Genomic DNA, 21,089 nt, shown 5'->3' with positions numbered 1-21,089 from the left:
TTCAGATGGATGGTGAGACCGTATTGCCAAATATTTGGTTTTGGTTTAACATAAAAATAAAGGCAAACGGTTTCACCTGAATTGTCGATTAATACTGCTAGAGCCCAATAAAATTGATCAAAATTGATCTCTAACCACTGCTGTATTGTGTGAGAGAAAACAACACGCAATTGTAATGTAAAGCATCATAAAAAAACAACTTGATTCAAAATAGAAAAACAAGCGGCCGTGTCAACAAAGGATTGAAGTCATCGTATAAGATTTATACAATCTTGACTAAATGAAATAAACCAAGCAGTCAGCTGGCGTAGCAGCGGCTCGGTTTCAGAAACGTACATTACTGTGTGTACTGGTAGTCTCGTTAGCTAAACAATAAAAGTGAGGCAATTATCAACCAGTGAGCGAGGAGTCAGAGGGCAGTCATTGGCCGTATGAAATAGGCAATTAAAGGTGTTTTCAGAAGGTGTGAGCCATGTAGCAATTACTGGCTAACCAAATTATAAAAAAGTTTTCTGCTGAAGATATGCTGTGTGGACAACACAGAGTTGCACACTATCTTCATCTCCATCCATCCCTCACTCACTCCCTTTCTCCCTCCCTCCATCTTTCATGCAGGATCATAGGATTCTGAGATGAATAATACTTCATGTTTATGTGATTATTAAAATCAACACAATGGTTGGAGGTGAACAATGAGATCCGGTGGATGCCTGTCTGCTTGGTTTACGTCTCAGGTTTTTGTTAAATTGCCGGGGATTTGAATGTCTGGATTAAATGCAGACTGTGTCAGGGGCCACCCACACAAATTGCTGTTCCTCAATATGTCTGCGTGTTTTCCTAATCCCTTTCAAGTCGCATTGTTTTGATCTGGGTCATGGTTCAATTAATGCCGATGTGCTCACCAGGAACACACACACACACACAAAATGATATAAGAACCTTATCATCAACTACCTTAACGCACAAATACATAACTTACACAGAATGCTGTCCATAAAAATCCAATCAAATACTGTCTGGTGTCTATTGTCTTCATTATCTTGTCACACCAGAATAAGCAGCTATAAATAATCACATTAAAACTGCATCATCAATGCTTTAAATACAGCTTTGTGTGTGTGTGTGTGTGTGTGTGTGTGTGTGTGTGTGTGTGTGTGTGTGTGTGTGTGTGTGTGTGTGTGTGTGTGTGTGTGGATATATATACTCCAGAGACGTAATGTACATGCCATTTATGATGAAAACTGTAGAAGAGAATTATGGGGCATTACACATAATAACCCTTCCAGCTGGGTCATAATTGCCTCATTCTGACTGGCTGGTGTTTTGCTTCTCGAAATGACAGAGCTAAGCTGGGAAGGAAAAAAGATGGAAAGGGAATGGGGAAAAAGAGAAAGGGAAGGAGACGGGGTATAGAGGACAGACGTGTCCACCACGAGTGTGAGAGCTTGATGAAGAGAGGAGGAGACACTGAAAAGGGTTAGAACTAGAGAGCTTGCTCTGCATTGGTGTGTCTTCTGGTACATTTAATACAATGAAGTCCTTCCACACCTCCATTTGTGCTTTCCTTGTGTTTCCTGTTTTTTTGTTGTACTAATCCCCATTACCTCAGCCATTCTTGGAAACCAATATTCCTTCAAACCCATTCATTCATCTCCAGAAGATATATCCAAGTTCATGCTGACAGACCAAGTCAGAATTTTAACAACATATGTGAATAATATTATATTCTGTACGGCTCTGAGTTCCTTATCCCTCTTCCACCTAGCGGAGCTACAGGCTGCAAACAAAGACATAGAGACATGATATGACTTTCGCACAAAACATTAAAATTAATCTGCAATGTTACTTTCCCCCAAAAAAATCAAAAGCTGTATTTGGAGTTAAAGTATGTGTTTTCGACAAAGCAGAGCTAATAGCCCCACGGTTAATTGCCTTATGAAAAGTTAAAGTCAAATGATCGGCAATGATGAATGTCCACAATTATATTCCAGCTCTGCTGTAGATGCTAAAACGACTTCACACAATCATTGATGACAGCAAGCCATCTGTAAATGATGCAACACTTTACATTAGCTCGGCCAAATTACTATTGCATGTGTGTTTATGTCTGTGTAGGTGCACGTCTAAATAGATTATGCAGCAGCACGACGTGATCGTTTCTCACTCACACTTGCAAAATGAACATTTTAGCAAGAGCCTTAATTGATTCATTTGTATCCAGAACTATCACGTCTGGCAAATATAGCATTAATGCATGCCATAAGTTACAAAAGGCGGCCCTGAGACCGAACGACAGACACAAATGATCAAGTTTTACAGAGCTGCGTCTGTTAGCAGCAGCAGCTTGTGGTATTTACCAGCGATCAGCAGAGTTCGCATGATCATGGTAATGGAAAACTGTAGAATTAGCGAGCGCAGAAGGGAGGGAAGGGCCCGCTGATAACTGGAAACCTGCTCCGAATAATTTCCTCGTTGTCAGAGATTTTGCGACTTTGCTAATGATTCTGGTATGGTAGTGACCTTCAATTATCCTAATTATCTTGGTTTAACTGGCGGTGAAAGCATTTCAAAGTAGGATTAGAGTTGTTAGAGGAGGTAAAGAGGTTTTCTTCTTCTTAATCAAATAAAAAGAGAATAAACATGTTCACAAAGGTCTGGCCCATCTCCGACCTTTGATTTGCATGCAGGCTTGAATAACGCGAGAAAATGCGGAAACACAAGCAGAAGAGAAAAAGACAATTCGGCTGAAGTCAGCTTTATCTGAACGCAGGTGATGTTTCACCTCCTCAGCCTAGAAACATTTCCTCAGATATCACTTCTTGACCTCTTCTTTCTGAGAATATAACAAAGGAGCGTCTCCTCTTTGACAAAGTATAAAGTTTATCTCCCTTGCACATTTTAAACCCATTTTAAATATGTCGCCGCTCTGCCAACACGGCAGACGCACACGCCTGTATAAACGCCAGTCTGTCTGCTTGTGCGTCTCTACCATGCTCCTCCTCCCGCTACTACCCTCGCCACCCCCGATGGCATGGCAAAATGTGCCAAAAGAGAACAGAAAGTAAATCAGACAGAAAGAAAGTTCAAGAAAAAAAAATGAGAAAATGAGAACATTATTTAAATATTAATGAAGCTGAGAGATGAACTGTTGGCCTGATTGTCTTCTGCGGCAAATGGTTTTGGCTGACTGGGAAAACCAACACATACACCCGTGGGGGCAAATACACACAAACACACACACACAAACACACACACACACAATTTACTCCCCACTGAGTTGGCTTGAGTCCACCAACTGTCCATCTCAACGTATCCAAGTCTAACTGTTTAAGGTTGTTTCATCTCATCAGCAAGCCAGACAGTATAATCGCCAGACATCCTTCAAGTTCCATCAATTCAAAGTGTATTTTAACAGGATTAACAAGGCAGTTTACCAACGGTTTTCCAGAAAAGTGCACTATTGTGGCATTGTGGACCTTATTGAACCACATTAGTCGGAGGATGTGCCCACGGGAGAACTCCAAGAACACCAGAGATCTGACAAGCTCTTCTATCTACAAACTAATTGGAGATAAGGAAACAGATTAATGAAACAAGAAGGTTACCAATACAGTTCAGGGTCAGTTATTGAAAACTGAAAAGAAAATATAACCAGCTTTGTTTCCCTCTCCTAATACCGATTCCAATACCTCAGCTCAGGGTATCAGAATCAGTTTTTTACTGCAGAGATCCATCTTGGACGATAGAAAAAAGTTGGATCCTGCATCATAAACACTGATATTGTGGGAGAGGAACAATGTAAAAAAGCCTTTGAGTAAAACACATCCGCTCATGATTATAATCATTTTGCTCAAAGCAGAACAAATAGAGGCTAACAGTATCTGAATGAGGATGCAATAAAATGACACCCTTTGCCATGTTCTGTGTATGTGTGTGTAGCTATCAATCGGATAAATAATGATTGGCACAATTATCCTTGATTAAAGCGCTGCTCATGGAGAGCCGCCCTATTTCCAGTCTCGCTTGTGTTCAAATAGTCTTTCCAAAGGGTTTCTAAATAGGTCAAACACGGTAATGTATCACTGGTATCCAGGATTACAGGTGTATTATTACATCCTAACGCTGGGATCATATTGTGTTATGATTTTTAGAAATGTATTGTCTAAATTAATGATTTGAAGGTGTCTGTCAGTCTGTGTTAAAAAGCCAAAGTTCAAGTATGTGTATATAAATGCCCATTCTGCACACTAATAAAGTCAGGGAATGCATTGTGTGCATCAGCAAACAGAAAAAAAGATGAAAGGAACTTTAAATGGATGCATGCAGTGACCCTGTGTGCATGTTTTTTCTTTTTCTTTTTATACAAAAGCAGGTACTTCCAGACAATGAATATAAGTTTCTGAACAGAAAAACATGGAAAAGATGGAGAGAAAAAAAGATTCTGCACACGAGATAATGCTCCCATGGAAATATAATGAGATACCATCAAGAAACCTTTTGAACGTCAAGCTCTTCAGACAAAGAGTTAGTTTAAATGGTTTCTGTGCACGCTCTGTGGGTGCATGTGTTAATCATTTAATAATTAATATCACACAAGGCAACAGTCTTATCCCCCCTCTATTTCTCTAACTATCTCTCTTTCTCTCTCTATCTCTCTCTTCATTACCAGCTAACATTTTAATCCACCCGTGGTCTCTGTGAGGCAGTTCCTGCAATACCTACACGATGGGAAAAAGACATTAGGACTTACACTTCCTGATAAATGAGCTGCTGATGGGAGTCCATACGCCCTGCTTACTTTTCATTTTCTTTGGCACGAAGCTCTGAGTGGGCTTGAAAAAACAACATGCAAGGGAGATATTATGAAAATTGGCCAAAATAATATTCAGGAAAACTTGCACAGGGGCGGTATACCGATATCCTGTTATTATCCTAAAAATACCGTGTCACAATTCTTTGGATGTAACGCCCAGCACTTTTGCACACCACACAGATTTACAGCTTTGTTTTTCACCTTGTTTAGGGTCCAGCTAATGAACCATGTTTCCTTTGAAAGGTGCATGTTTTTATGATTGTAATAAATGGCTTCATTGGCCTTCTACTGTAGCTCTGTGTGTAGATAATTCATGGAAGCAATACATTACTTATAGTGTGGCAGATAAACCGCTTGCACAAACAGTCAAAGTTGAGCGACTTTGCCATATATTTTGTTTGTATTGTACTGTTATATTGCTGATATACATTTTTCTGCATATCCAAGATATGCAGATATAGAGAGCTGCCAAGTATATAGACACATACTGATATGCACTTCCTTACAGTTGCTCCATAAATATCATTCAAACATCCATACATTTGAGCCCTCTCTCTTAAAATGCATCTCTTGGGTATATTTCAGCCATGGATTTTTTTTTTTTTAAACTGTATTTCTGACCTCTGTCTTTAGCAGACCTAAAAAATCTTCTCTGTTTTCTTTGTGGTTATAGCCGGCAGTCTGAGTCTGGCTACAGTAAAACACTCATCTGGGATTAGGAGCCATTTATTCATCTCAGCTCAGTAATACTGTGAGAGCCTCGCTCCAGAATCCAATGAATATTTCACACTTTCATTTCATATGCAATCTTTGGTGCTCAGAAGTGTGTATTGCTGGGTATCATACTATACGTTTCACTTCAGTGTGTGTCTTTGTGTGTCTCACCATATGTGTGTTTTGGTGTATTAGTGTGTGACACATTATTTGATCCCCGTACTGAAATGTGTATTTTGTACTATGTGCTTGTTTTTGTATTTTAGTTTCTGTGCCACAAAGGTATTTATTTTGTGCAACTTCCCCGCATTCAGAAGGACATTAAGAAAAAGCCTCACTGTCACGTGTGACCGAGTATGAGGAGGGAGAGCTCAGGAAATAGTTGAGACTAAAAAGAAAAAACGTCAATAAATACCGTATGCATCATATGCCATAATAATAACTCAAACCTCGATACAGAAACCTGCTAAACCAGCTCTAGCTCTAGACCTACTATTTAAATGACTAAGTGCTTATCCAGGAAACACTTCCTTTTAACTCAAAGCTTCCTCAATACATGTTCACTGTGAGCAGTGCAGCTCTCCTTCCCTGGTGCCCCAGAGCATGTCGGTAAACTCAGCAGTGACTCGCGGTTTTCTCATTAGAAGCCTATTAAAAAGGTAGCGAAGGCCACAGAAAAGACTGCATGTGATAACTAGCAACCAGCGAGCAACAGGCTGACATACTACTCAACTGGGAAAAAGTCAGGCTCGAGGGAACGGCGATGCTTAATTTAATGACATACGTACTGAAGTGCATTTGAATGGTAATGCCTTCACTTACATTTGCATCAAATTGTGATTCAAATTGAATCAGGATTGGAAGGGGAAGAAACTAATAGAGATCGATCTGATATAAATAGAATACGTACTGACTCTAATAGCTGGATCGAGTACGGGGTGACAATAAGCCATCTGGTGTCGGATGCCATTATTTTAATATATAACAAGTCAGCCTATTTATTATATGTATGTATTTATGTATTACATTTCATTTTCCAAAGTTAGGAAAGCAAAGCTTTGTTGAAGTCAAGCCTGCAGCGAGGCATTTGGCGTATTAATTGAACACCGGTATCGAATCTGTCGGCCGATACCCAAAGCCCATGTATCGGGAAAAGTTGTATCGTGATCACTAATTAAAATAACCTCCTCATCTTAAAATGAGCTATGTCGGAGCGTTTGCTAGTTTATTAAACTGATTTATGTTCTTTGTGCATACGGGATTAAGATTGAGATTATCTCGCTCTCTCTGCACCTTTTACCGTACGCTCCTTTTAGCCTTTAAGTAAATCTTTTTACGACGAAAAGAGATACAAAAACGTTAGTTAGTTCGACCCAGTAAGAATGCAGTCGAGACCTTTTGCCTAGAAGGTGACCATAGTTCTCATTCAGACGTGAGACCGACATGTGAATTTGCCATAACATGAAGGTATGAAGGTCTGAAAAGGGCTATAAATAACTTTGGCATTAAGGGATTGTGAGCAGAAAGGAGTGTGCATGCCACAGACAATATGGTTTACGTTCCATTGTGAAAGTTTCAAGCGGCACAGGGCAAAGTGACAACTAGCTAACAGCAGGACCAGCGTATGCAGCTCTCTACAAAACCATGGCAACAGGCTCTCATAATAGTAATCCCCCGGGTCAGTGGCTGGTCTCCTGACTCTGTTATTGCTCCTGTCACTGAATGATATGGCCCCCAGGCTGCGGCTTAGCGTGTCATGTCACTCCCCCGACCAACTTTGAGACTTTGGAGCTCATTTCTATTTCTATACTGTAAAATAGTTCACGTGATTCAAATTTCCACAGCAGAGGAAACACTGTTAATAACATTGGATTATATATTTTTCATTTAGCTATATTTACATGAACAAAATTGTCTTCGTCACAAGATCTAAAAAAAACAAGATTTCAACCGAAAGGATGAATATTTGGACGTGCACTGCGGCAATAGTCCTGTTTCGAGAGAGAGAGAGAGAGAGAGAGAGAGAGAGAGAGAGAGAGAGAGAGAGGAGAGAGAGAGAAAGAGAGAGAGAGAGAGAGAGAGAGAGAGAGAGAGAGAGGGAGAGAGAGAGAGAGAGAGAGAGACTTCAGTTCTTCCCAAAGGTCCTTACAGCCCCGAGAGAAATTGCCAACCAATGCAACTTTGTTCTTAATTAGTTCATAAAATCTCCAACAAATCCTGCAGTATTAATACATGCTTAGAGGCATGCAGTATGAGCCGAGGACAGGAGCATACACTGTGCATTACATTTGCTCGCCAGTAGGTTTCTTTGGGTTTTTGAAAGCTGTGAACTAAATAAAAAATTCAGTCCAGCATAGGACACGGGCTCATTAAATAATGTTGATACTGTTTTAATGTGCCGAGCCACCAAGAGAAGATTCCAGATTAATTTAAGGTCCTATGTCATGGTTCAAGAAGCTCTTAATCTCAGCCATTTATCACCTTCTAATAATGCCGGAGTCTATGTGACAGTATGAAAAAACCTTCACTTTCCGAAAGGGAAAATGAAAAACGACACATTCCTCGGGGAGGAAATAATAAAAACGGGATATAGGGATTGAGTTTGCGAAGTCTCTAAAAGTGAATTGCTAATAAGACTGCCTAACGCTGAAGGCGAGTTAAAACCTTTTCCCTTTGAATTTTGCTTGTGAGGCAATATTTTATCCAAGAGAGTGGCTTACAGGCCACTGCAGCTCAATACTAGGTGTGTGAACACACACACTTCAGGCACAGATACCTGCTCAAACATCCGAACATGCACATACATGCGAGAGCACAGTGTTATTCACGGTTATAACGCAAACTTTATTCTATGCATTAAAGGAGAGGTATCAAAAGGGCTTGAGGGATGGAGTATTAAAAACAGTGATTTTGTAGCTCTTTGTTGGAAGCAAGAGCTTCTTTGGTTAGTCACACGCACGTCTGCGTCCACTGCTTACTGTTGGTCACTCAGGAAACGGGCCATTGTGTTTGCTATCAGTCTATTAACTGAGAATACACACGTTACGCGGCTGTTAGGAGTTCACTAAACAGTCACATAAGACCACTGATGACTTCACAATGTGTGTTCATATATTAAAGGAACTCTTTGATGTCTTTTCAAATTAAAAGCAGGAGCGAACATAAAACGTGACCTTTTATTGAGAGGTTCTCACCTTGTCCTTGTCTTCCACCAGGTCACTGAGGATGTCATCGGGGTCCAGAATCCCCCCGTCGCAGTATTCAACATGGTGAGTCCGAACCAGGAAATCTCCCTCCTATAACACAGAACATGACAAACATTAATCAACAACTCGGTGTGTGAATGAACATGATACCTGCTGAGTGTATGTTACAGAGTTTCTGACTACGTTTTTTAATTTACAGTCATTTCCAGGTTCATCACTGTTGGAATAAATGAAGCCACAAGTACAGAGGTTTCAATAGTAAAATACAAAAATATAAAATAATGAATTGGTGGTTGGTTGATGGTGTCACCGAAAAAGTAAGAAGAAGGCGTCTCCTACTGTTCTGGTCACCAGCTCCTCATTTATGTCAGGCCTGGCTCTCCCGGTTCAACTCCACCTCCCAGTTCTGCTCTCGACTTTGTTTCTTTCGCTCCCTTTACCTCCTCCACATCTTTCCCTCGGTGCCTTGTACAGATTAGAGCCTGGCCCTTTCTCCGCTGTGTTGGGTCTGTGATTAATGACATCGACAGTGCACCGGACAGCTGACTACATAGAGCCGGTTGTTGAACAACGTATTGAGACAACACACACGTGCGCACACACACGCACACACATATATACGCACACACACGGACGGGGGAAACCACAAGCAGCCTAAGGAAAGGTATGACTCAACCCGTCACGGGGTGCTGCTCCATTAAATCACTCTTTTAGGGTCAGGTGCTTGTCAATGCTTTTCAAACGCTCCCATCAGGGAGAGGGTGAGAAAGAGCGAGACACGCTGTGTCCCTGGATGTCCCAGAGAGACTCAATGTCAATACCAGTTCCTTCACTAATATCAAACTCTGCATCAAAGAACTTTGCATTAATAACTTACTCGCACTTTCCAAAGAATTTGATGGCGTAAATTAGTTTTCTTGTACGTTTATTAATGAAATTTGATTCCCATTTTAACTTTTAAATACATATTGTTAACCAGCAGAGGAAATATAATTAATTTTCCATAACCAGGTGGGAAGGTTTGATGGTGCTTGTCCGTATTTGGGGTTCTGGCCGTGTAACTCAGCTGTGTTCATGAAGGCTAAAGGGCAAAGATATGTTTAGAATTAACAACTCCTTTCACTGCTGAATGCTTAATGACTTTTTTTCAAAAGTAAAATAACGTTATGTCACTCAGTTGTCCCCCAACGTTTCCTACCAAGTTAAAAGAAACAGCATGAAAAACAAATAACATGTTAAAATGCACTTAGTGAGTGTAGTAAGGCTTGCAGTAGTAAAGTTATTGCCTGACACACCTGTTTAATTGTGAAGCCACTGCTATTTACCAGACTTCAATCATGTCGTCCGTCATTGATAAGTGCAACGACATGTGGTTGACTCGTTTGTGTTATATGAGAAAAATAACTGAACTGGCACCTGATGCCAGCTGATATTATTCAAGACACTTACAAACATGGCTGTTTTCTTCCTTGAATTTTTGTGTAGAGACAATGTGTTTATCCCAAGTTAAATTTAGCCTGGGTCCATATTTAAAAAATAAAAAAAAGACATTTCAATGGCTTTTCAAACATCCCTCTTACATAATACTCTGCCAATGTGGCTGTTTATACTGTTAAATTGTCTCTCCCTCCTCCCTGATGGGATTCATTGTATGACTCCATTGTAACACTGACTTGGCTGACACCCAGGCCACATGTATGAGAGAGAGAGAGAGAGAGAGAGAGAGAGAGAAAGAGAGATGTTCAACACTGTGTTTACATTGTTTTAATGTCTCTTTTGTTTATCTTCCTTGAGCACTATCAATCAGGGTTTGGGGGCATATTAACTCTGGGACAAGGCATGTGAATGTTGTTGTTTTTACTCAGAAATATTTCAGTGCCAAAGTGTCGCGTAAAATTATTTTGTATGTCTTCTGCCCTCGGCTTTTTACACAACAGCTCACAAAGACTTATATTACCCCTCGGGCTTCAGAATGAGTCCCCAGAGTGTGAGATTTTGTCTTTACTGGTTTGATGGCAAATACTCGATCCATCATCCCCACACAAACGATGAGTCACTGCACGAGCAACGTAACAAGCTACGCCTCGACAGTTAGGCATTCTTTCGTAACAAGACTGTAGAGAAGCATTAAGAGTCACATTTTCGTTGGCTTGCTAACAGTCAAATATTACTTCCAAACTATAATTCTATCAAGCAAACTCATAAGCTAGCCTGTACTGTCAACAAAGCCCACGCTGGTCATCGACTCCACAACCTTGGCTGTCCTGTGGGCCCCTGCTGATCCCGCAGTACAGTTCATATTGTGCCTTCCAGGTGCTTGGTCCCAAAATAATTAGCAGTTCATCAAACCGACAACAAACCATTTGACACATCGTAAACATGGAGCTTTTGGGGACCCTGGGGATCCAAGGCCTCGGGGCAATTTGCCATTTTAGCATGGTTTAGCAATCTAGTCTAGAAAATGTGTTTACAGTAAATCTTTTTATATATATATATATATATATATATATATATATATATATATATATATATATATATATATATTTGTGCTGAATTGGTCAATGGAAAGCAATGTATTATAATAAATAACTTTATTTGTCATTTATCCAGCAAAAATAATAATAATATTTTCTTTTCATGTTATGCCATACAATCACAAACCAAAAGATGCTTTCTTTTCTCCATTTCATGTCATTACAAGACTTTCAGACTAGAAATACGTCACATTGCTGGCTGAATTCATATGGTCAAGCTGTCTTTTATTCACTGTTACTATTAGCTTAGTTCAGACATGGCAACCCATTTATAGTAAGAGCTGTGGGCCTGGACCATATTTTCGCTGTTGGTCTGAATAAATCACTTTACATGTTTGCATTAATTGTAATCAACATTTTGAAAATATACATAAATACATTTAAAATTATCAAATACTAAAATAAAAATCATTATCAAATGATACATGCATACATTACAGAAGGAAAAAAAGCAGTAAATGTGGTGATAGAATGATTTTGCGAAACACAAACATCCTACAGCCTCATTTCTTTGGTGACCTGCTGTTGTTTTTAGGTCAACAACCCTCTTTGATCTCGGGTTACAGTAAGCAAGCGGCGCTAAGACAACAAGAGATGGAGAGGCTGAGAGATAAGTGCTGCGAGCACACTGATCTAATCTGATATTCCGGGGGGAGTGCATCGATAATGCGTTACATCCCTGTGCATCCAAGTCTGGCAGTTTAAAAACCTAGAGGGACACTCAGATATTGTAGGACTGAAGATAAGAGTCGTAAACACCCTGATCTAATCTCAAAATCAGGGGGATTAGCACTTAATACAGTGTTTTTCCTGATACCATTACAGATAATCTTGGGCAATTTTAGGTATTTATCTCTCAGGACACGGTCTAGAAATTATTATTAGGTTGTAGTTAAAATCCCACCCGAGTTAAAACAATATGTAGATAATAGTGTTGTCAGGTGTGTGCTCCCCCCACCCCCTCGCCCCCTCTCACACACACACACACACACACATTTTATCACACACAGTAAGCCCTTATAGTCTGCCAGTTGACTCACAAGTTCGGTATGCATGCTGTTCAAAACTGAAGGCCGTGCAAAGAAGTGGACTCGGGTACAAAACAAAAACTTTGGAGGTCATGTTGTCTGCACAAAATGTGAGACACCCGCTCCAAATGCAACAGGGTGTGTCAGTTCACAGACAATTCCAGACAAAAAGGCGACAATTACAATACGAAGGCCCTACGGGGGAAAACGGTGAGGTATGGTTTTATCACAGCTTTCTCAGAAATGTAAAGCACTGTTGCTACAAAGTATTTTTTTGCAAATGCAGTGAGTACTGATTTAGCAGCAAATAGTCGCTGCGGGGACAATACATTTGTGTAAGTCAAGCTGGAAGTTAGGGTTGCACTAGTTCCTTTACGATTTTTCATTGGATTTTGGATTATTTATCTTTTTAAAGGCTCTGTAAATGGCAAACTACCATTACTGATATTTACACATTTTTCTGCAAGACAACGCCCACAAAAGAACACCACTTGTGATCTGCAAAAGTAGAAAGCTAATGTTGGTGTTGACCAGTTTAGCTTCCCTTCTATCTCTTCTTCTTCTATAAATTTGACTGGCGGATCGCAACTAACTTTCCTAGGTGCATACCGCCACCTACTGTACCGGAGTGTGCAGATTCAGGAATAACTGTTCACTCACTTAATCAGCTCATTCAGTGCACCTGTTAGCCATGCACACCTCATCAGCTTAATCACTCCCACCTGCCCACCCTATTGCACCCACTCCCTTCTGTATTTAGGTCACAGCTTCACACACAAAAACACATTTAGGGCCAGATTGTTCTACGCATTTATGCCAAACCCTCCAGGAAATACCCTCCGCCTGCTTTCCCGTTGCCGACCCAGCCCGTTTGGACTTCCCTGCCTCGCCTCTGCCCCAGAGAATCGCCATAGCCTTCTGTCCACGACCATTACAACTGCCTCAGCTTCCTCTAGTTTCTGTCTGCCTTTTCCCCGTAAGCAGAACCTGGACTGTGTTATTGTGAGGTCTGCCTGGAATAATTGTATAGTTAAATATTCTTTGTTGTTGCTGCTGTTATGTTGTTATGATGCACCTTCCACCAGAACGAATTCCCCGTTTGTACTAACCTACTTGCCAATTCAACGTTTCTGATTCTAAAGCTTTTTGAAACTATTCATTAGGTCTGTCGGACCACCTGTTACAGTTAAATGTAAATGGACCAAACCAGTCCGAAGTCTTCACGTCAGCACCACTAAGTTAAAGGCTGCCCAGTGTTCAGAGAAATGATGTTTGGGTTACTGACATGTTATGTCGTAGAACAACATGTTAAAAGCTTTTGTTAACCAACATCCTTATTTCAGGCATCCAAAAACTCTTTTCCAGGCTTTAGGAATCATTCCTGCGGCCCTCTATGAGTTAAATTGTCTTCTGAGCCATCTTGTGACCTCACAGCAACAAATCCTGTCTTCTGAGAAAAGCAAGACAAATGCTGGTGGAAATGTCAGGTACACCATTATTTACCATGTTAACATTCCACATTTAAGCTGTAAACAAGCTGGTTCTTCACTCACTTAATTAGAGGAAACAAGCTATACCTAAATGGGTTGAAATTAAGATTTAATTATGACTAGTCAGAATAGATTTTTAGTCGTGTTCATTTTTTTTTAAACGGTCTCGTGAGCAGTCATTTCAGAACTAATCGAGCATGTCAAACGGTACAATAACCAACCAGGGAGACCTGCATACGAGTGCATTCATTCCAATAAATGAATGATTCAGCTATGAGGCAAGCCTGTCAGGATAATTTGGGAAAGCATGTGTGCCATTACACCCAACATAAATTGGAGAGTAGAATAGAAAAGACTAGAACAGAATAGGTGTCCGTCTGGATCCACACATTCCTGCGGTTTGTCCGCAGAGAAAGCGGCACGCGTCTCCCCGTCTACTGCCCGCCCTCTCAGAAATAATTGCCTGTTCTCTGGCAGGGGTCCAGGATGTTGTATGATTTTATCAGCGTGTTTGGCCACGCCTCATCAGCATTCCTGCCCTCGATAATGAAACTACAGCGCACACACCCACATAGCCAGGAACCCTTTCCTACACATCTATCTTATATGTGCGAGTGTAAGCATTTACATGCGTCCACGCACTGCCATCAGCTTACAAAAGGCCATATGAACCACACACACACAACACAGTTAGCAACTCATGTCATGTCTCACTGGAATATATATACCGATACGTCAATGTGATCCAGTTTGATATTTCACAGAATACAGCCGATCAAACCTGAAACCACAAACATGCATCCATAAACACACAACTGCACACTAGTCTGTTTGGCCAAAGGTAATTAAGAAGTCTGTCAACAAGCTGATAACTTCCTGACAACTCCCCTCGAAAAGCAACCTCGGCTCCACTCCCTCCCTTCCTCCTCGTTCTCTGGCCACACATCCTCCTTGCCGTGCCAGCTATCTCCTTTTTTTACATTAATCATCTTTGTTCTGATTTCTTCAAAAGGTTTATTCATTTCCTCTCTGCTACCTCTCTACAAGAGCCTGGTGCACTATTGTCTCTTTTTTTTTCCTTTAATACTGCCTTCATTCTCTATTTCCCCGACTACAATTTAGACTTTGGAGCCATGCTCCTTGATCAAGGGTGATAGCTCCATATTATGGCTGTCAGCAAGCTGATTTTGCTTCTTGGTCTTATAACAGATAATTACAGATCGTTGTGCACTTAGTTTATCAGATGCATTAAGATAGGTGAATGAAAATGAACTAAATAATGACACACTTGCTGAATGACGAGCCAGAGGCCGACTGATCTGCGAGGACACTTACCATGAGGACCTCAAACCCCTCTGAGAGGATGCGTTGGAGCTAAATATCATGGCTATATTATAACCATTTATACAGTGTATGGTGTAATGCTTCTTCTTTGCGTTATAAATCCACATTGTCCACAAGTTGTAATATCAAGGCATACGTTTTAAAATACCTACTAGGCAGCTAAAATGTCTTTTAATGAATGAAGAGCTAATTAATTGTCCCAAAACATTTAAAGTGGTGCTTTTGTGTGATTATTTTCAGAGAAACTCGGTTTTACAGATCCGTCAATTAACTCAACGAATTGATAAGCCGAATAAATTGTATACTAAGGACTAGGACAAAGACTTTCTTTAGTCGAGGAAAATCCTGAGGGAGAGTCCACAGAAAAAGGAGACTTTCCAATGAAGTAGTATGAAAAAAGTTCACCACACATACAAATACATCAGCAGCACTCTAGTATTGTCTTTCACGTTCAGGCATAGAAATTTTAATAATTAGTCTGCAATCAGTGTGATTTAATAGTAAAGGAAAAAACTCAATGCAACTTAAACATCAAATAAAACCTCTCTGAAACTTAACTTAAGACTAAACCTCAAGAATCCACTCACTAAAACGTAGCTCTAATGCCATTCGAAGTGTTAGCTCATTTTAATGCGCCTCTGTGGGAACTCTGAACAAAGCAGCCGATAACTGCCAGAGTCAGTTATCTACAGTAGACTTGCGCAGGAACACACAAGATTAAAGAAAATGTTTTTAATACACGCAGCATACTTTCTGAGTAGCATGAAGCCGATAGGGAGGAGGGGAAGAGGGAGGGAGTCTGACGGGAAAGCAAGCCGTCTCTGTGACAATTTAAAAACATGATTTGCCGAGCACTGGGAGGGAGGATTAGGGACCGGACTGCTCTACAACACACACATATCCTGGTTTTCCAATCCTGGTACACATTAACAGCCATAATTACACAGCAACAACAGATTAGTGTTGCAGGGAAATGACTGAGTGATGGGAAGAGAGCATGAAAAATACATCGAGAAACAAATACAAAGATAGAATCAAGGGGGATGAAATGAAGCAATTAAGGAGAAGAGGTATCGTCCATCCCAGGAAGGAGAAATGAGGAAGAGGAGAAAGAAGTTGAGGAGAAGCCAGTCAAAGGAGGTGAAAAAGGAATGATGAAAAAAAAGTGAACACAAACAAAAACAGAATATCTAAAGAGAAAGAGGCCAAAACTATCAAAATGTGGGATGAATGAGGGCGTGAGGAGAGGCAAAACAAACAGAAATTACAAAGAGGAACGTAAACATCGTAAAAGTAGACGAGACGGGAAAGTGCTGACAAAGGTGTGGGAGAGAGTAGGAAAGGGAGAGAGAGAGAAAACAGGTAAGGAGGGAGAAGAGAAGAGAAAGAAGGAGATTCGTAGGAGGCCAAAACGCACACAGTGTTCATGGACTTAACAAGCCAATCCATTCACACCTACAGGAAGCAAAGGATTGAAAACACCCTGAGACCTAATCGATAGAGCGGGGAGGTGCATCGTTACACATATCACTGCTGCAGGAAAACACACCTGGAGCACTGATTCTGCCTCTCTGTGAACATTATTATCATTAATAACACCTAGTGTTGCCAGCTTGTGTTCTTGTGTCAGACCTTAAATAGACCTAAACTGCTCCTCTGCATGGAGAGTGCATTAATCTTTTTGTTTTTCATTTTTTAAGTCAAACTGAAATGAAAATGAATAACTTCATCTTGCATTCATTCATTAAAAATCATCAATTACTGTTACTCCGAGGCAAATAATGTCCGTACAGGTAATTTAGTAGCCTAATATATGTGTGGGCCAGCACTAAAAATTGCTCAAATTATCACTTAAATTCTATAATTAGTCAATAAGTTTGGAGGTTAACGTTTGTTACTTTTTAAAGTTGCAGTGAAACACAAGTTAAAGCGACTATAGCTTCTTCATATGAGGGGCGTACAGTTACAAGAGGAGTTGAAAACAATCTTTACGTGGAGTTTTTAGAGCCGTATACCGTTACAGAGGACAGTCAGCTCAAAACCACTGTCGTTAGATGAGAAAGAAAAGGTATACTTTACCGGTTTTCAACCCGCTCTGGCATTGCAGAGGAACGCATGCATGCAGCCAGGTCATCAAACCGTATTTAAAACCGTTTTCCAGAAGAGAAAAGAAAGGGATTTGATGCAGGTTTTGATGTAAAAATACTCTGATGCAGATTTCTTTTACATATATTTGGTATATAACAAGATATAGCCTAAATGGACAATCAACACAAGGGAAAAGGATTAAAACTGGGAGTAAATAACTTTACCTGGACCTAGAGTTTGTTTACATTGCTCTTGCCTGTCTAGTGGTGCATCCTGTTAATTTAGAGACCTAAAACATTTCAAATGTAGGCTATTCATCTCTATCTCTAGACGGAACAGCGTTATCTCATAAAGAACAACGGAAGGTGAAGGAGGAAGTGTTCAAAGAGGAAGACGAGTTGAAACGAAAAGGGAAGCGTGAGCTCCGGCGTGGAATGTGGAAGGTGAAGAGGCGATGCACTTGTGAGCAGAAAAGGATGATAAATGAGACGAAGGAGGGAAAACACAAGAAGCTACGAGGAGGCAGGGCTGATATATATATATATATATATATATATATATATATATATATATATATATATATATATATATATATATATATACATACATATATATATATGTGTGTGTGTGTGTGTGTGTGAGTGTGTAGATGAAAGTAGAGGGTGGAAAAAAATGAGGTCATCTCCATCTGTCCACATATAAACACACACACACACACACACACAGCTCCGACATCTCCCCTTCAATCACGACTGAGCCCATCTATCTATATGACTGGTGTGCTCTTTGAATAATGGAGCCAATATGAAGCGAGTCACTGAGAAGATTCGGTGGTTTGATGGGGGTCACGAGGTTCCTGCCCTGAGAGCAGCGCAGGGAATCAACAGCAGTCATAAAGGAATCACAAGAGGGAGTCATTTGCATTTTACATTCACAACTTAAGTGGAAACGACTCATGCCTGCGCCTGTCTAGACCATCACAATTCATATCAGATATGCTTTTAATTTTTTATACAGCAATTATGGAGAACTGGACCTCCATGGCTTTGTCTAATTTCCCAAGACTTTGGAATGTGAAAATCATACGGACCTTTCATGATATAAAAATGACAGAGCATTCGATTATTCTTTTATGACTTCAGGGAATTTCCTCAAACACTCTGGAAATGCTGTTTCATAAAAAGTTGCCTTACCTCTTTTCTTAAGGGTTCATAAAAATCTTCACACTTTATTACAAAACTATCTCTGACGATGAATAATGTAGCTAACTGATGGCTCGCAGGTCAAATAGCCTCAAAACAAGTCATTTTTTCATGCTTTTGTTCATGTATCTGGGAAAATGAAGCTTATTTCACGACTAAAACGAATGCCACTCACAGAGGAATGAGCTGCATTTGTGTGAAAGACACATTCACACACCACACTGTCAGTAAGACGATGAACAAGGTGAGTCGACCTGTATATGTACCTACCACAGTGCCAGCAGAGATACCCTCAAATCATAATACTTTTTTTTAATAGCAAGCATCCAAAAACTGCAACGTGAAGATCCACAACAAGCATTGCTATTGTACTAGTCTGGCAGACTGGTATCAGTCAAAACAATAGCCAGTCCTGACTGGATACACATGTCATCTATTTCCAATATATCTGCATCTAATCAAAAAAACATTGTGCATTGAGGGAAGTAACAGTTTGCCTGGATTTGGGGCAGCTTTACCAAATCTATGTCTCTCAAAAGGCCAATTGTCACTGCGAATAAGTGCATTTAAAAAATGTTTTTAAAAAAAACAGGAGTGGTACCTGTTCCAGGAGTTTTCTGTATCTCTGGGTGGCTTGCTGGATGAGGTCCCTTACAGTCCACCCCTCCTTGCAGGGCACCACCACACCGGTCTGCCCAAATGTCACCGTGACCTTCATCGTAGCGCTCTCTCTCTCTCCGTCCTACTCCAAGGTGCGGTCCCGTCGGGATGTAGGGTGATGATGAACAATGATGATGATTACAATACAAGACGGGCTCCAAACTCCAGTGTGCAAAAGTCTTGATAAAGCCCCCCCCCCCCAAAAAAAAGATAATAGAAAAGCGCTGATATTGAGTGACTCTGGGTTACTTACATCACTCAAACCAACTTCTTCCCAAAAAAAAGTGACTCAGATTGTCAAAGTGGTCCAGAGTCAACAGAGCTATTTACTAAAACTGCCAATTGACATTTCACAACCACAACTCAGGGTGATAATGACGACACGAGCACAAGTACATCCGGTTCCGTTATTACTCTCTCATTATGTGGTCGTGAGGGTTATTGTCTTTATAAGCTCGTCAAGTCTCCTCAAAGTAGTGATATTCAGTTTCCAAAAAACGTTTTTTAAAAATTAAAAAAAAAACACTGCAGTCTTTTCATGATGGAGAGCAGCTGGTAAACGGGAAGTACGTGTCATATCATTAGTGTTAACTCTTGTCAACTTTATTTGACACTTGCTGTCTCCCAGCTAGCTCCACTTGGCTAAAATTAAATTTAAAAAAAGATTAGCTTGACGCTGAAAACCTGGTGCGACTTGCAGGCAACACAAGCCGAGGATGAGTGCTTTCAGTCGGCCATGCGAGGTAGTACGATACCCTCCTCCGCTAACACCAAAGCACCGTAAAACTATACAACACTTTGTTCTGACTGATTAAAATACACGCGTATCCAAACGTTTCACACCAGAGTCCTACGCTAAGCTAACGTTAGCCACCTTAGCTGAACTGCGGAGGGAGGGATGCAGTCGCTCGCGCATCATTTCAGAAGTTTTTTTTTTAGGGTTTTTTTTCCTCTCGCAACTTTTCCTTTCTTCTCCCGGCGGAAAGTGGCGTCCACTTCATCACCCGACACACCGTTAACGTTACCGGTTATTGTTCACAGTCGGAGACGGGACGGAGGTGAACACACCACACTGTGTTGGAGAAAGTTTTTTAGTAGTTTTTTTAGTGGGGGATTCCTTCAACGCCGTCCGCTCCTGGCCAGTTCCTGACCAGCTCCTGCGCCGCTTGTTGCTGTCACTTTCTTAAAGGGGACGTACTCCATTGTTGCGGGAATGAAAGCGAGTGGGGCTTATGTGCAAATTCATGCATCCATAGCAACTTCTCAAACAGCAACATGTGATGTGCAACTCCACTAATCAAAGATGAGGATTTTAATGTATTCATCCACCCGCCTTTCACTTCTGTTCTTAAATACACTTGCCACCTACCTTACACTTGTCACTTTTACATAACCACTTCATTCCGTGCACTTTATTCTTATCTTAACTTTATTTTTTATCCTGTAGCTCCAAATGTAAATATTCAGTACTGTAAATATTCATGCTCCCATTTTATTGCACTCTGTTAAATGTTACGCACCTCCCGCCAGGACACATTCCTCGTATGTGTAAACTTGCTTGGCAATAAATGTTTTGAAGCTGCTTAGGTCTCCAAAACATTCTGAATCAGAAACCGTTTATTTGCCAGGAATGTTTTCACAAACGAGGCATTTTCCTTGGCGGGAGGTTCACATTAGACATGAGACATTAGACGAGACAAATAACAATCAACAGTCAATTACAACAACAGTGCAATGTGTATTAAATTAAGTATAAGGTAAAGATAAAGATGGAGTGCTAAAGTGTTGAAATGTGTATGTTAAAGAGACATGTGTTTTTAAATAAATGTTAGGTGTGAAAGGAGAGGAGTGACTGGTAAGGGGAATGAGCTCAAATAACTTTGAGCTAGTTCTTGTGTCATGCATTGTTAATAACATTAAAAAATATATGGATTTGTCAGAGCTTTAAAGTCTAGCCATGTGCATGTACAGTATAAAGGTGTGTACCAGACAACTGATGATAGTACACAA

The 21,089-nt window shown here is 40.5% G+C and overlaps 1 protein-coding gene across 3 annotated transcripts in view; it reads right to left on the bottom strand.

Moving 5' to 3' along the window:
- Positions 1-20,223, bottom strand: part of pard3bb (par-3 family cell polarity regulator beta b) — a 180,865-nt gene extending 160,642 nt beyond the window's left edge. For 2 of the 3 annotated variants that reach the window (XM_068572959.1, XM_068572960.1), the window contains exons 1-2: positions 19,021-19,920; positions 8,722-8,823 (exon numbers count right to left, since the gene is read on the bottom strand). In XM_068572959.1, coding sequence (XP_068429060.1) covers positions 8,722-8,823; positions 19,021-19,137 — 219 coding nt within the window. In that variant the 5' untranslated portion in view covers positions 19,138-19,920. Of the gene's footprint in view, positions 1-8,721; positions 8,824-19,020; positions 19,921-19,953 lie in introns of those variants that run through there. The other variant, XM_068572961.1, reaches the window with a different exon arrangement.
- Between the last annotated feature and the right edge of the window lie 866 nt (positions 20,224-21,089).

The sequence above is a fragment of the Clinocottus analis genome, unplaced genomic scaffold (assembly GCF_023055335.1).
Source record: "Clinocottus analis isolate CAN_PGR_092001 unplaced genomic scaffold, fCliAna1.0.p SCAF_12, whole genome shotgun sequence".
Lineage (NCBI taxonomy): Eukaryota > Metazoa > Chordata > Actinopteri > Perciformes > Cottidae > Clinocottus > Clinocottus analis.
Note: the sequence above shows the minus strand (reverse complement) of the source record. Positions and strands in the feature narration are given on the sequence as shown.